At 46.2% G+C, this 15,547-nt stretch overlaps 2 protein-coding genes across 7 annotated transcripts in view; one reads left to right on the top strand and one right to left on the bottom strand.

The window, feature by feature from the left end:
- PAK5 (p21 (RAC1) activated kinase 5) overlaps positions 1-15,547 on the bottom strand; it is a 178,017-nt gene that overhangs the window by 122,341 nt on the left and 40,129 nt on the right. The window lies entirely within an intron of this gene.
- LOC115609696 (estradiol 17-beta-dehydrogenase 2-like) lies at positions 642-14,887 on the top strand. 6 transcript variants are annotated; one of them, XM_030490260.1, is made up of 4 exons: positions 642-1,078; positions 11,624-11,743; positions 13,036-13,139; positions 14,751-14,887. In XM_030490260.1, the coding sequence occupies exons 1-3, from the start codon at positions 682-684 to the stop codon at positions 13,134-13,136; spliced, it is 618 nt and encodes a 205-aa protein (XP_030346120.1). In that variant the 5' UTR covers positions 642-681; the 3' UTR covers positions 13,137-13,139; positions 14,751-14,887. The 6 variants fall into 6 exon arrangements, with proteins under 6 accessions (XP_030346120.1, XP_030346125.1, XP_030346119.1 ...); XM_030490265.1 differs by lacking the exon at positions 14,751-14,887 and having other exon boundaries at positions 642-765; positions 879-1,078; positions 13,036-13,566; XM_030490259.1 differs by lacking the exon at positions 14,751-14,887 and having other exon boundaries at positions 13,036-13,566.

Here is a 15,547-nt window from a genome sequence, read left to right as displayed (position 1 = left end):
CTAAAATCCCTGTCCTCAATCAGAAACCCTCTCTCCAGCTCATCTCTCCCATCTCGGATGTGACTGAACTCCTGGAGCGATGCAGTCCAACCAGGCAGCACACTGCTCCTGGTGTGGCATGTTTTACAGCAGAACAAGAACTGGTTGCATGGGGCAGCGTTCCCAGTTCCGTGCCTGTTTGGGTCCTTTCCCAGCCTTACTCAAACCGCCTGCTTCGCAGCAGTAGTGAGAGTGGTAAATTTAAGAGCTGTAGCATGCCAAGCAGATACAAGGTTATTTCTACTCTGTGGCTTCCCAATGCCACGCGCACACCAGTTTGAGAAATCCATGAAAAAGTGGCTGCTTCAAAATAAACTACATCCATCACTGGCCCTAAAGATGACACATAATGAAACGCCCTTACCAAACAGATCCTCACATTTCAGCCTAGCAAAGCATCCAAGAGCACAGCAAAGCCAAGACAAACACAGCACTGCTCTCTCCTGGAAACAAACATGGTTTGAAAATCCCCGTTGTTGGTCTATCCCAGAAAGTGATTCATCCTCCCTACGGGATCTGGACTTGCCTCCGCATGTTTCGCAACGCTGCCTGGCTTTATAACAGCGTGGTTGCATGTGGTGGCTCTTCACTGATTTCTCTGCTCGCCTGTGAGTGAGGAGGCAGCAGCTCATCCTCCTGACGATGATTTTCCTCTTGCAGCATCTCTTCTTGCTGGCCACAGACTTACTGCTCGCGACGACCCTTTCCTGCCTCTTCTATGCCTTCGTGTGCATTTCTATCGCATCTTTGGCCTGCTTCATTATCCTCTTCTCCTTTGGCATTCTGGAGAGGAATATTGATGTGAAAGGGAGAGCAATTGTAATTCTCGTGTCCAACAGCTCCATTGGGAGGATGTTTGCAAGGAACCTGGATAAAGCAGGTTTCAGGGTGTCTGCTGCACACTGGCCTCCTCGAGAGGAGGGGACGGCTACGGAAGAAGAGTGCTCCTCAAGCATGGAGGTAGCCCAGCTCCACATGACTGAAGATGAGTATCAGAAGACAGTGAAAACCTTCATAGAAAGCCACTTATCCCTGAAAGGTAATTTTTAGGGCAAACTTATGAGTTTTGCCTACGGTACATATCAAAATGCACAAGACTGTGAGGCGGTTGTAGTTTATCAGCAAATGCTTTAGAAAACGGGTTATAACACTCTAATTGCATTGCTATTTTTAGTGCAAAACAAAACATTTTGCTTTTTCCAGGGGAAAGAGCCTGCTCTGGTGGCTGTGCAAGGCCCCAGTAGATCCCAGTTCCTGGAGGAAGGCAAGGTAGGCCAAGGAATGAGGGGGAGAAGGTCCCACCAAGGCACCTGGGGAGAAACCAGAGATGAACAAGGGGGAGCGGACACTCGGACAGTGACCTGAGAGGAAGGAATGTGTCTGATTTTTAACTTCTTCTGGATTAAAAAAGCTCTGAGCTCCCTCTTGTCTTCTTGCCTGCTGTGGCAGGCATCAGAACAGTCAGGTTGGAGCTTTGGCTGGCAGGTTGGGACGGGCTCTCTGAACCACGCTGTGGGCATATGGGACTGAACACAACCTGCAGAGCTCGCCTGGGACAGCATGAGGCAAGTGTCCTGCTGAGGGGATGGCTGCAAGCACTGCTGCTGGGGAGTCTCCCTGGTGTTGTGAGGTGCCAATGGGCAGGCTGGTTAACACCCCAGCTGAATTAGCTCTGCTATCCAGGAGTTTCTGTCCTCACAGCCATAATTTTACACCTATTTGTAGTGACAGAAAACTCCGCCTCAGCCATCTGGGCTGTAACCTGAAGGGCTATGGGGTTACAAGAAAAGAGGCTAACCCTCTCTTCCACTGTGAACCTACCTAAGGCATGTCTGAGCAGCAAAGCTCTCTCACTGCTTCACCACGCTGCCTCCTTCCTTCTCCAGCTTCTCCATTGCTCTCCTTCTTGTTCTTCTCTCTGTGGTTTCCTCCCATTGAGGTCTCCGTAGGGAAGCCTCTGATTGCTGCCATTGAGCTGAGATCTCTGAGAGCATCCACATCTCACCATGACAGATAACAAGCCCCTTGGCATTGCTGCCCAGCACTGAAAGTTTTCTTTGTGCTCCCAGGCTCTGCAGAGGAAGGACATTTTGGAAGTCAGAGCGTGCACCATGAAGCCTCCCCTACTGCAGACAGCCTTCAGAGAGGTGGTAGGGAACCCTAGCCAATACCTGCTGCTAGCTGCAGCTACTCAGGACCCCATGGCACAGGTTATCTCATGTTGCTTTTCTCCTCAGAAGCATCCAGCAGACCTGAAGTGCCTGTGGTCAGATCCTGTGAGACTCTGCATGGCTCAGGATGCAGCCCCTCCATTCACTAGCAGCCCAGAGGCGCCAGGAACGGGTGCCCTGCACACTGACAGAGGGTTGCAGATCAAATACTCCACTGCCTCCATCAGCATTTAGGCTCATTTGCGCTAGTAAAATTACTCTGGTAAAATTTACCTGCATGGACAAGACCTAAAAGCTCACAAAGCTGAGAGCCAGCATATTCCTGCTCCAGAAATGAACAACGGAGACTTTCTTTACCAGTAATGTTCTGTGGGAGCTGGTGATTTCCATGGGCCTGTGCTGTTGTAATTAAATGAGGATCTGTCCCAGTGATATCTGTCTTTTTTCCTTTCGAATACTTTCATGACTGTGCTAGTGAAGGGCTTTTCATATAATCATAGAATGGTTTGGGTTGGAAGGGACCCTTAAAGCTCATCCAGTTCCAACCCCCTGTCATGGGCAAGGACACCCTCCACTAGAGCAGGTTTCTCCAAGCCCCGTCCAGCCTGGCCCAGCAGGGTGCTCTACTGTAGGATCTGTGAGGTTTTACATTTAGGATCTCCTGCAACGTATTCAAATCACAGATGGGGACATTGAAATGCATTTCCCAAGTGCTGACCCAATTGCATGGCAGATCAAAGCACTGTGTGTGGGTAGGGGGGAAGAAAAAGAAACCTCACCGTTTTCTTGGATATCTCTGTTAGCAGTTTCATGTGAGTGCTGGTATTTATTCTGCAGGATTTGCTCTGATATTCTTGGCAAGGGTGAACATGAACACCTGCTACCAGCTGGCTGATAATAAAGTGATTTAAACCAAATCAATGGACCACATTGGTAGCTTGCCCACATGCAACATGCAGTTTGGCCAGCAGGATCTGGACAAGGAGAGAAGAGAGTTTGTGCTGTAGGAGCCTATATGGCATAGCATATAGGAACCAGACATTATACAACTTTATCCATTTAGAATCTTACACACTTCATGTATACACGATTTTTGGTTGCCAAAGAAAGCAATTTTTGTGCTGGTTTTTAGGAAGATTTTTAATAACTTGTCCCCACAGGAAATTTTTACCATTATATCTTTGCTACTATAAGTAAAAAGACACTTGTTTGATATGAACACAGCTTTTGAAATGCATCCTAAACACCTTTCAAAGTTTCATGGTTCCTTCTAGAATTAAAAAACCACTGCCAACTAAAATCATTAATTTTTTATTCTAGTAGAGGCCCAGAGGCCCAAATTTTCAGGTAGGCCAACACCTTTGTTTTGTGCTGGCAGTACAAATGAATAAGGTGCTATTATGCCTAAAGAGATTGTAATTCAAAGATACTGAGAAATGCAAGTCAGCCACCTTCCAAATTCATAATACGCGTAACTTAGTTCATAAAAGTCTTGAGTTCTTCCAGCTTTTAACTTCTGGTGCCTTCAGATCAGATGTTTAAACCTTCTCTGTGACCAGGAGGTCAAAGAGATACGAGGAAAAAGAGGAGAGAAGGAGTCTTAATTGCTCACCTTGAGTATTATCAAACACTGCAAGGGCTCTTGGCACCGTGTCCAATTGCTCTGGGATCGAGCTGCTTGAGAAACCGCTGTGTTGCTCTTTGGGCACGCTGCCTGGAAACGCTGGCAATTGCTTCAGGATTTTCAGGATTGACTGCAGGGAGGGTGGGGCAGGACGAGGAGACAGAAATGTGGAGATGGGCAAGACCCAACAGACAGCACCCTGACCCGGCTGGGGCAGGGTTCAGACAACCAGAGAGCTGGGCTGAGGAGCTGCTGCAGGCTCTGCTGCCGCAGCGCTGTGGGGCTCACCTAATCACACACACAGGTACAACACACGCAGGGCTAAGTGAAATCAGTGCTTATTGCACCATGCCCAAAGCCTGGCTGCCGCTGGCTTTGCCAACAGCAGCAAGGCCCAACAAGCTGTCAAGTGACCCTGGCAGCCTGCACAGAGTTCAGTTTCCTGATTTAAACCGCCAGGACAAGGCAGAATGGATAAAGTGGATGTTTCACGTCTAGTCTCAGCCTTTCTCGTGATTTAGATGTTATTCAAACTGTGTTTCTTCTTTAGCTGCACTCAAAACACTTCCAGTGTCTTGAGAGATTCTGTTTTCTCCTTTTGGTGTCTTTAATGTCCTTCAGGTCTTTCTGCACTCCAGGCTGAGCTCTGCCAAACTTCATAACATCTGTGGGTCTGTGCAACCACAGTGGCAGAGCACTTGGGGCACCCACCACCCTTCCTTCCCTTACTCCAGGAACCAAAGTTGGTTTCTGTCCCTCTTCTCCACCTTTTCTCTCCCATTCCTCATAGTATTCCTGTGCCACCAGTCATCACTCATCCCAGTTCTTTCCCCCAGTTGTTTCCACCTACTTTCTCTTTCCTTGTTTTACTTCCATTCCATTCCAGCCCTCTGTAATGCCTCAGGTTTCTGCAGGGGAGATGACACATTGGTGTGAGCAATGCCTCTGGCTGCACAGCACAGCCTCTCGCTGTTCATGCAGATGAAGTTGCTCACAAGAGTCCTGCTGATCTTCACAGGGTCAGGATTTCATTTCTTGTACCTGAATCTCAGCTAGGGCATGACCACTGCTGGATTCCTTGGCACTTTTAACAGCTTCCCTCTGTCCCTATCTGTTAAATAGGAAGGGCAATACCTTTTCCACAAGCAGAGAAATAACTGATGCAAATTAAAAACAGTAATTCCTAAATAATCTTAGGTCCCATATTTGGAAGACTCTTTCTCACTCCGCACTTCACCTTGGTGTTTCAAAGCAATGGGAAGTGCTTGTTTCTGAACCTTGTTCTCCAAAGGCCCATGCAGACATCTAGACCAGTGGGAGATAACGGGCTGTCATCCTCAGCCATCTGTTCTCATACCCACAATGCTGCTGCCAGACTGGCTCTCCTAACCTCTTCTGAAGTTAGTTCAAGCAACATCACCTGGATCATTAGATCAATTTAAATAGGCAGGTTTAGTTAATCCAGCTGATCATTGTCTTCTAATCATCATGGGATGCTCATGCACGCTGTTCTTTGAGCAGAGGCAAGCAGAGCTAATCCCGGGCAGGGAAGGGTGTCCAGAGCTGCGGTCGCTTGCTCAAGGCTGGGTACTGAGGTGCTGCCAGCACTACACAGAGTGCTGGAGTATCAAGGCTTCTTCCGAGCAGCCCCATGGCTTCCTGGACAGCTTCCACCACTTCTAAAGATCAAGCTGGTTTTGCAGTTCTGTTCTGCCTTTGGTAACAGTGGGAGATGCTCTCCTGGTACTTGCCTTGTACCTCTCCTTCAGCATCCACTTTAGTTAGTCACACAGGTTAGTCTACGGAGACTCTCTTGTGACAGGGATACAGGAAGCAAGATCCTGTGGTGGGCCTGAACAGGAGACAGAGATGTTTGAATCGCTCCCTTGTGTGGTGGGCACACTGTAGGAATTCTTTTGCTCCCTAAGGACGTCAATGCAGTCAGTCAAACTGTTTTATTAGAATGTTTATTCCTCACTCACTGTTCCATGATACAGTTTCCTTAAGATGAGAGGCTAGGCTTCTCATCATTCCTAAACCTCCCCACAGAGGGCAAGTTCATCTTTCCTTTGCAAAAGTATAGCTTAGTGCACGAGCAAGGAAGAGTCACGACAACCTGCCATTCCCGCTCACTTCCGAGATGGATTGGACAGATGGGATAATCACTGACTGCAGTAAACTACAAGGGAGTAGGAATTATGAATGAACAGAGGGAACGAAATCATATACTCATGCAATTTTAAAGAGTGCTGCATTATTTAACTTCACCCAGCTACAACAACTGAAGGCCACCTTGGATAAATCAGGCTGTTCTGAGGCTGTAAATGACCATGCTTGGAGTTATGAAACAAATGATGCATTTCTGTAGCTATGCTTTTATGCCTTTAATATGGGTTATACAGAAATCTTAGATGAACTGGCCTTGGAGCTATATTGCCTTTCTGTCTCCTGGGGATTTATCAAAACTAGAGAAGCACTTTGATACAGCAGCCATCAGGGCTATGAAACAACCCAGATTTTGTTCTAAAACTATAGGTTGGGAGGAGTTATTTGTTTCAGGACAATGGGAGATGCCCATTCAGAGCTTCTTTTGTTTTAAACTAAGAACCTATGAATCATCTGAGGTCGATGTGCTTTTTTCTGTCTCCACAAGCAGTGTGTCAACACTGCCAGACATTTGATGGGAGGGCAGTTTTCACTTCCCTAAAGTGCTTTTGTAAGTCTCTGATTTCATCAGACAATGTCTCTGCGGGAGCCGAGCACCCTGGATGTACACACAAACCCACACGATCCAAGAGCTACACAATCCAGGAAGGCTGCAGCAACGCTTCTCCTCCCTTGCTCATTGCCAGTTCCAAACCTCCATCCCCCACATCACAGTGCTGCTGCTGGACCGAGTGGGAAGGCTGCGCGCAGGAAGGGGCTGGCACCTCAGATCCGTGCTCAGGACTCTGTGTGATCAGGGTGTTAATCCCGGCAGGATCAGTCCTGTCAGCTGTATTTTATAGGCCAGGGAGCTTCATGGTTTCCAAAGAACAAGCCCGGCAGGCAGCTGTGTGGGAATACCCGGGTAGGGAAAGTGGGAGCTGGGCTGTGAGCAGTGAGTTTGGGTTGTGTAGAACCCAGCAGGTACCTGGATCCCTGATGTGCACATCAGCACTTTCATACAATCAACTTGGGTGGAAAAGACCTTTAAGATCAAGTCCAACTGCTCCCCAGCACTGACAAGGCCACCACTAAACCATGTCACTAAGGGCCTCATCTACACAGCTTGTGGACACTTCCAGGGATGGCGATTCCACCACTGCCCTGTTCCAATGCCTGAGCACCCTCTTGGTGAAGAAATTGTTCCTAATATCCAATCTAAACCTCCCCTGGCACAGCTTGAGGCTGTTTCCTCTTGTCCTTGTTTATTTGTTTGTTGCCAGCTGGAGGATTTCTGTTTGCAAACCAAGACCTTTAAGCAATAACTACATGCATATTGGTCTGCAAAATACTAAAAAGTGGGTTATTTTATTTGCATGCATTCAGGACGTGTTGTCATGCTTACTGCTAATACCAGCCATGCATGTAACATTATGGAAAGAGGAGGTGAAAGAGCCATATGCTGCTGTGACCCTCTTCAGCTTTCTTCCAAATCTTATGTTTGCAGACAACATGAACAGAAAGGGATCATTTCTCAAAAAGAAACCAAAGCCCAGGTAGTTGGATACTCACATTACACTGAGTATATACTGTTATACTCCTAAATTCTGCCAGAAGCTTTCTTTAGCATCCTAAAGCAATACTCTTCACACTGCCCCCGCTTAGCTCATAGGAATTTTACTCCCATGCTCCAAGTTTAACTTACAACAAACCCCAGACAAGTTTCATTTCCAAGCTTCATCAATCATTAAACCACACAAGACTGAAGAGCATTTTGAGAGATCACCAGAAAGACAGCGATATTTATGACACGTTCCTGAAACAAATCATCAACACGTTTTCATGCAATTGCAGGGGTAGGATTAGATGCAAGGTAAAAGAAAAGCAAAAGCATCAGGGAAACTCTTTATTTGTCACTTGTGCATGATGCTAAACTGATTTCTGGCTCTGTAAGTCATTGGAAATATTCACAGATGTAATATAACCTTTATGCTGATTTAGAAATGTCCCAAACAAGAGCTTAACTCTGTACCAGTTTAGACACATTGTGTGTCTTTAACCAGAGTTGGACAGCTTCCACCAGACAAATGTTATTACACAGAACTTCTGAGTAGCTTATTTATTGATTCCAGATCTACTCTCTTGACATTTCCCATCCAACGGACAAACTCTTTTCCCAACGCTTATGGTGCCAGCTCCCAGGTAACACAGAGGAATCACTGTGGCATTTTCAGTGGGAAGAGGTGGGCAAGAACAAACTCTCCTACAGAGCTCTCCTTGCTGCAGGACACTTGGCATGGCCTGTGGTCAGCTCAGCCCAGGGAGCTTTGCTTTGGCACTAGATTGTTCCTTTAGCTCCCTGGGGAGGCTCCAGGAGGAAACATCCGGCAGGTACAGCCAATGGTGCTAAATCCTCTTTAAAATCCCTGCATAGAGCCGAATTCCATCCCATGTAGGCTGACTTAGTAATATTGTCTTACAAGTATTGCACCACTTTAGAGCAGGGAACAGTCTGCCACCAGAGGATTCAGAATCAGCCTGTTTTTCAGGTCTATGGAATTACAAATGCATGTGGTGAAAACCTCTTAGACCTGATGCTCTGTTATAGTCAAATGATTTGTTATGAAGATATTGTCCAAAAACCAGAGCCTTCCTTCTGCTTCTGGGTGGTTTTGCCTACTTTCTGGAACTGCATTTATTATTCTTCTGCATTCTTATGGTTTGGTCAAATAGCTTGAAACCTGTAAGCTGTCTGATACAAAATTATCCTGCCAAATAGCTGTGCCAGGTAGCATTGATTTCTAACCCCAGACTAGATGGAGTTAGAACAACAGACTGGTAAATAAGCAGCAGTTATTTTCAATAATGAATAGCAATAGTAATTCCTCCTGTAAAGAGATTGCCATCAGAGAACCATTCCCAGGGGTTAAAACAGACACTTATGCCTGTATGTTTACCTGGCACTATACCTAACTGCTTTCCCCATTCCCCATAGGCTTTTCCTTATAGGTCTCAGTGTTGTTTAAGTTCTATTATGCCTTGTCCTAAAGGTTGGAACACAACACAGACACCACATAAGCCCATTTAAACCTCATAGCTGTGCCAAACAGCCCAGAAAGTGTTGATTTTTCTAGCCCCTGAAAATCCTTTTTGTATTTGAACTTCCTTTTGTCGTAAAAGCCCAAGTGCCTGTCCCTCATTAAAGCCTTGTTTCCCCACTCCCATCATTAAATTAATTGAGATGTCATCGATATAAAGCTAAAAATCCTTTCAGGTTTCTTGCCTTCCACTCCTTCCCTCTCACCATCTTTGTGGTTTCATATTTACATGTATTAAAAATGCATTTTCTCTCTTCTCTTGCTCCCCAAGACTCGTGCAGCATCAGGAAAGCTTTTAGTCCTCATCAGAGATTCAGATTTCCATCCTGCTTTCAATTTCTGGAGACCACGTTTTCCAATGAGTAAACACACTGATGGAAAATTCCTGATCAGTTCCAATAACCACACAAACCATAAAGAGGGGGACTGTGCCCTTCTTGTCCATCCATCCCCTCAGGAACAGCAGACTTTAATGTTGTCTGTATAAGGTCCAGAAAATAAAAATACAGGCAGAAAGAGGAGAATAAATTACAGCCTTTAAAAATAAAGTCTATAATCCATCAGAAACAACATCCCCAAATGTTTGGATGCTGGAAAGAGTGGTGGCAAGAGGAATGCTGCTATCATCCATTTGCTCTTGGCACCTCTTTTTAGACCTCTTTAGCAGATTTGTTATTCATGCCACCAGCTCTGGGGCACGGGTCATATCTACATGTCAGTCGTGTGGATTCACACTGTCTGATGCAAACCAGGGTCATGCAGTGACTCTGCAACCTAAACATGGGAGCAGGTAAATGAGGACTTTAAGTCTCAGCCCTGTTTTCTGAGAAGCAGAGAGGTAAACTGCTAAAGAAGAGAGGACTGGGGACAAAGTGAGTCTTTCTGCTCCGTCCCAGAGGGACGTGCCACAGACCACGGTGACAATACATCTGGCACTGCACTTTAATAATCAGATATGACAAGTGAGATGTATGATCAATAGCTGATAGATGAGAATGACACAGGGAGTTAAACCATGTGACAGACAGTTGCAACCAGGATTGATGTGATCAGAGCTTCAGTCCAAGTCTCTTCTCTCAGGGCCAGCATTACAGGTATGGACAGATAACAGGAGCCAACCACCACCCACCATGGCTTTTGTTACAGCTTGCAGCAAACATGGCACAGACAAAGACAATTCTTGGCCAGAAGAATTCACCCTGAGCTTTCTTTGAGCTCTTGCAACAACACTAAGGAAATACTTTCCTTCAAACCTTATTCCACTCTCTTTCCCTAAAGCAAAGCAGTGCACTTCTGTCCTCAAGCAGGAAGTCACCATTCCCTCAACCAGCAGCCATCCTTTCCCCTCTCCTTCACATCCTTTGTCTGGAGACAACTTCGAGTAGCCACCAGGCTTAAACGAAATCTGGTCCCTTGAGTAGACACTGCATTCTATGGGTCAGAGCCCTCTTTTGAAGTTAAGTAAGCAAACAGATAAAGATCCCCTCTCAAAGATTATCCACTACACCACAGACACACAGGCCCCAGCTCTGATTCATTTGTCTTACAGGGTTGGAAACTTTTAAACTCAAATTTGCCCCTGTATGAGATCTGGATGCAATGGCTTACCATTACAAAGGGAGTAAGTGCCTTAAAGAGAACAAGTCCCAGTGAGTGATGGTTTCTAATAAGTGCCATTTGATTTTTCCTCAAATGTATTTCTTGGAAAAGACTTTATTTGCTTTGCTTCTAAGAAAAGTAATGTGCTAATGTTTGTCTGATGATAAAATTGGTCTGACTTTCTGCAAATAACCTGACAGGCGTGTTGCTGGGCTTTCTGAAGTGCATTAGGTTGTTCATACAACAGGGCTTTCTCCTATTTATTCTGTATGGCCTCTTCATATAACTGATGGAAACGTTTCCAAAGCCTTCCTAAAAATAACTTCAAGCAACTGATAAAAAAATAAAGATTTGAAATTCCAATGGAATATGTAATAACAAATTTCAATGGATGTGGGAAGGAGTAACTGTCTTCGGAGCAGCTCTGCTTCTAACACTCTCAGTGTTAGAAGTAAACTATGCAAACTATGGCCTCCCTCCTCCCCAGTGTGGATGGTGGCTACAGAGCTCATTACATTCAGGTTTTCAAGCAGAAATAGTTGCAAGTGGTAATATTTTGTCTGTTCATAGCTGTTATGTCTCTAGAGAAACATCATGAGGGACTCTTCATCAGGGACTGTAGTGACAGGACAAGGGGTGGTGGGTTCAAACTGAAACAGGGGAAGTTCAGGTTAGATCTAAGGAAGAAGTTCTTTACTGTGAGGGTGCTGAGGCGCTGGAACAGGTTGCCCAAAGAAGTGGTAAATGCCCCATCCCTGGCAGTGTTCAAGGCCAGGCTGGACCAAGCTGAGTGACAAGGTCTAGTGTGAGGCACCGCTGCCCATGGCAGCGGGTTGGAACTGAATGATCTTAAGGTCCTTTCCAACCCAAACCATTCTGTGATTCTATGATTCTGTGAAGACTGAGCTGTATGAACTAGTGTAGCTGATACCCTGTTAATTTGGCAGGCATGTATGGGCTGATGAAGAAGCCATCGATCCTGATATGGGAAGAAGAGGAACCAGACACACACAGCTTACCTGAGAGAAAAACCTCCTCTAAATGGAAGAAGGTTTTCAAGGCTCCAGGTAGGAACCACTTATTGCAGTCAAGTACAACTGAATATATTGCATTTCTCTGATGAAGCCTAGATGAGGGGGAAAATGTCTTTAGAATATCGTAGCCAATGAGGTGTTTTTCCTTAACATGGTTTTCAGAACTTCGAATACAAAGCCCTTGTTTGTGGCCACTCCTTACCAGAGTTGGCCATTAACAGCTTAAATGTGTTTGAAGGTGTTAAGGCTGAGCTTGTAGCTAAGATTACCTGGGTAGGACAGAGCCAACATGTGCGGCATCAGCTCTGCAAAGCCCACACTGTCCCAGGGACCACCTGAGCTCCCTCCTCCTGGCATAGAAAAGAAATAACCCCCCCAGCTCCCATCAACACAATACAATTCAGTAGCTGGCAGCACTGGGCCTTTATCAGCTGGCAGAAGTTCTCCTCATGGTTAGCTCTTCACATAGAAGATACTGCTGCCTCAGTGTTCACTGGAAGAGGTTTGTTGTGAGGGCTGGCTGTTAAGAGGAAGGAAGACTTAGAAATAACCTGCTAATTAAAGCATGAGTTTACTTATATGTCACATTCATTGAAAGTTATTTATTTGCTCTATAAGTGTTTGCATTACAAGTGATATTTAGTTTTAGTTGCATGCTAAGTCTCCTCTGCAAGACTTGCCACCATTTGAAGGTGTTCTTCAGGCTTGTAAGAGCCTCAACACTGAATCTGGCCATGGATTCCTAGTGCATATTGCTTGCTTAGTAAAGATGAAGAGCAGAATGGCAAAAAAAAAGCTGCAAGAGGAGGCAGCTAAACTCTCCTTCATGACATTACAGAAACAGTAGGCACCTTGTTCTCCTTTCCCAAGTGATACTCATTAGATGTGGAGTATATCATAGAAATAGATGGGCTAAATAACCAAGAAACCCGTCACCCAGCTCCCTGAATCACCATCTCTACCATGACCCTCCTCAAGCCCCTGCTCCTGATCCCAGCCAGCACTGGGAGGTCCAGTGCTCGTGGCCACCCTGCTGCTGCCTGCCATTGCTTAGTTCTCATGGGAGGGGTGCAGTGCTCACCTGCACAGTGTGGAGGGAGCTCAGTCTGTGAGAGCCCTTTCCCCACCCAAACCTTCCTCCTGTCCCCATAGTCCCTGTGCAAAGGGCACTGGTAGGAGTGGGAGCAGCTCCTTTGGGTTGTTCACTCTGGGAATCCAAAGCCCATAGTGGCTGTGCTGAAGATGCACTGATTTATTTTTAGACACATTAAAGTCTCTTCTACTATTGGATTAGCAGTTGAAACAGCAGCATTTTCTATTTGCAGCCCTCTGTGCCACAGTCCTCTCCTGCCTACTGAACTGTGCCTTGACTTTCCTGAAGAGAAGCCTGCAGCTCCTTGTGCCCTCGCTGGAGTCCAAAAACTGAGAGGTGAGCCAGCATGTTCACAGCTCAGTAACATGCACCTCAGAACTAACCAGCATCCACTGTAATGACAGCTCTTACCCTTGCTGGGATGAGGAAGGGTGACCCAGCCAGCAGGAAGAGGGCTGGGGAGGGCAGGGAAAGCATCCTTGGAACTCCTTTAGCATCCGGCACTCTGACACCTGAAGGACGCTGCCTTCCTGCACCAATCCAGCCCCATGGAGTCCAGCCTGGGGCACAGCCACATGCAACCAGCTGCCTGAAGGGAAAAGTCACACCACATTTGCCTTGTGTTGCCTTAACTGGTAAATGCTGTCCTATACTATCCTAAACAGCTGTAAAACCACAGCTGTTAACACTGGTGCATGTTCACATATGTAGAAATCTCCCATCATACCAAATGATGCGACCCAAACGTGCATTAAATAACTAACAAATAGTGACACAAAAGCTTTTGCAGGGTCTGTCTGTGGTGGGTGTTTACCCAGAGCTCAGTTCTGCCCTGCAAGCACTGCCACCAGAGTCACTGGGAGAGCAAAGGGGCAATGGGCTCTCCCAGCAGGCAGAGCTGCAGCAGATGTAGATCAGTAGCCTAAGCAAGACCAGCCAGCTCCATCTCCAACGCTGAGGCAGAGCATTAGCTGCTCTCCAGCACCTCAATGGGATTTAAGAGGCACAGTAGTTGTTTTTAAAGGGCAAACCCAAAAATACTCTGTAGCTTGTTCATTGCTGGATCATTTCTCCTCCATTCCTGTGGTCTCACTGCTGCAGGCTGTGATGGCTTTTGAATTACATTTGCTCCAGCGCATGGCTAGGAGAACTAAAATGGTTTATTCCCAAACATCCCTGCTTGAATCAAAGCACCTAAAACCTGGATTCATTGATCCAGGCCTTAGGATAGTGGGGGAAAAAGAGGAATAAGACAGTAAATGAGATGAATCTCCAGGTGTCCACACTGGTTGGTCTAATCTTTTCATGCTAAAGGGGAGGGGGTCCCTGGCTCTCCATCTGACACCACTTTCAGCTCTCTAGTTCTCAGCAGCATCTTTGCACTGACCTTTCTGAGTGTTGGATCAGGGCCATCAAGCATGCTGTAGATGCCATGTTGAACATATAGTTGGGTATCTGAAGGGGGCTACAAGGATGCTGGAGAGGGACTCTTCGTCAGGGACTGTAGCAATAGGACAAGGGGTGATGGGTTTAAACTGAAACAGGGGAAGTTCAGGTTAGATATAAGGAAGAAGTTCTTTACTGTGAGGGTGGTGAGGTGCTGGCACAGGTTGCCCAGAGAAGTGGTGAATGCTCCATCCCTGGCAGTGTTCAAGGCCAGGTTGGACACAGGGGCTTGGAGCAACCTGGTGTAGCATGAGGCATCCCTGCCCATGGCAGGGGGGTGGAACTAGATGATGTTAAGGTCCTTTCCAACCCAAACCATTCTGTGATTCTATGAAATAGTCTGTTCCTCCCCCTGCAACGTGTGTGCCAGTGGCTGGTGCAGCAGCAGTGATATAGGGCAGGTGTGATAAGGGGGGGATGCAGTAAAATGGCAGCATGAATGAAGTCAGCTGAAATGAATGAACAGCACTGAAGAGCTAAACCTCTCCTGATGCCTTTCAGCCAGGAAGGAAGCTCATGGAGTGCTACACGTTAATGCTGTCATGCCACAATGAAGAAATGCCACGGGAAGGAGCATAGCTGGGATCAGAAGTGACAAACTCCAGGCAGGGGAGGATTACCGGTGGTGACTTCAATTGCAAGACAACAAGAACCTGTGGATGAAGACAAAAAGCACCTCCTGAACCATGAGACAGGTCTCTGATTCCTTTGCAAGTCTGATCTGTAAGGAAGGGAACACTGAGATTGAAATACTGGGATGTGCACAGAGGAAAAACCCAAACATCCAAGGTGAAAGGAAATAAAGGAAAAACTCTGCTGGGAAGGAAAATGCAAGGTCTTGGGTTTTATTATCTAAAGCCACAATTCAGAACTGTCTGACTGACGATAAGAGATGTCACCCAGCCAGGGAGCTGGATCTAGAGAGGAAAAGGAAAGCTTTCGAAACAGCTTCTGTAAGACATTAAACCAGCTTAATATCAAACCAGAGTGAAAACAAACATTTTAATTCCAGCATATTAAAGCACTGGGAGAGAACATGCTAAAGCAGAATATTCCTGAGTGGAAAGCCTGGGGGTTTAGTCTTTACATATTTGGCAAATACGCAGTTGTATGAATAAAGCCAACCTTGTATGTCCTGCAGAATGTCCCAGGAAAGGTTTCTTTCAGGCAGAACCCCATTTTGAGCCAGCCATCAGCTCCCTCCATGTGTGATCCCATCCTGTGCACATAACCTTCTGCAGTTTTACTTGATAACTATTATTTTCTCCTCCAAACCATTGCAGGGGCTGTCTGTGGGC

This window comes from Strigops habroptila, chromosome 6 (genome assembly GCF_004027225.2).
Source record: "Strigops habroptila isolate Jane chromosome 6, bStrHab1.2.pri, whole genome shotgun sequence".
In the NCBI taxonomy this organism is placed as follows: Eukaryota; Metazoa; Chordata; class Aves; order Psittaciformes; family Psittacidae; genus Strigops; species Strigops habroptila.
Note: the sequence above shows the minus strand (reverse complement) of the source record. Positions and strands in the feature narration are given on the sequence as shown.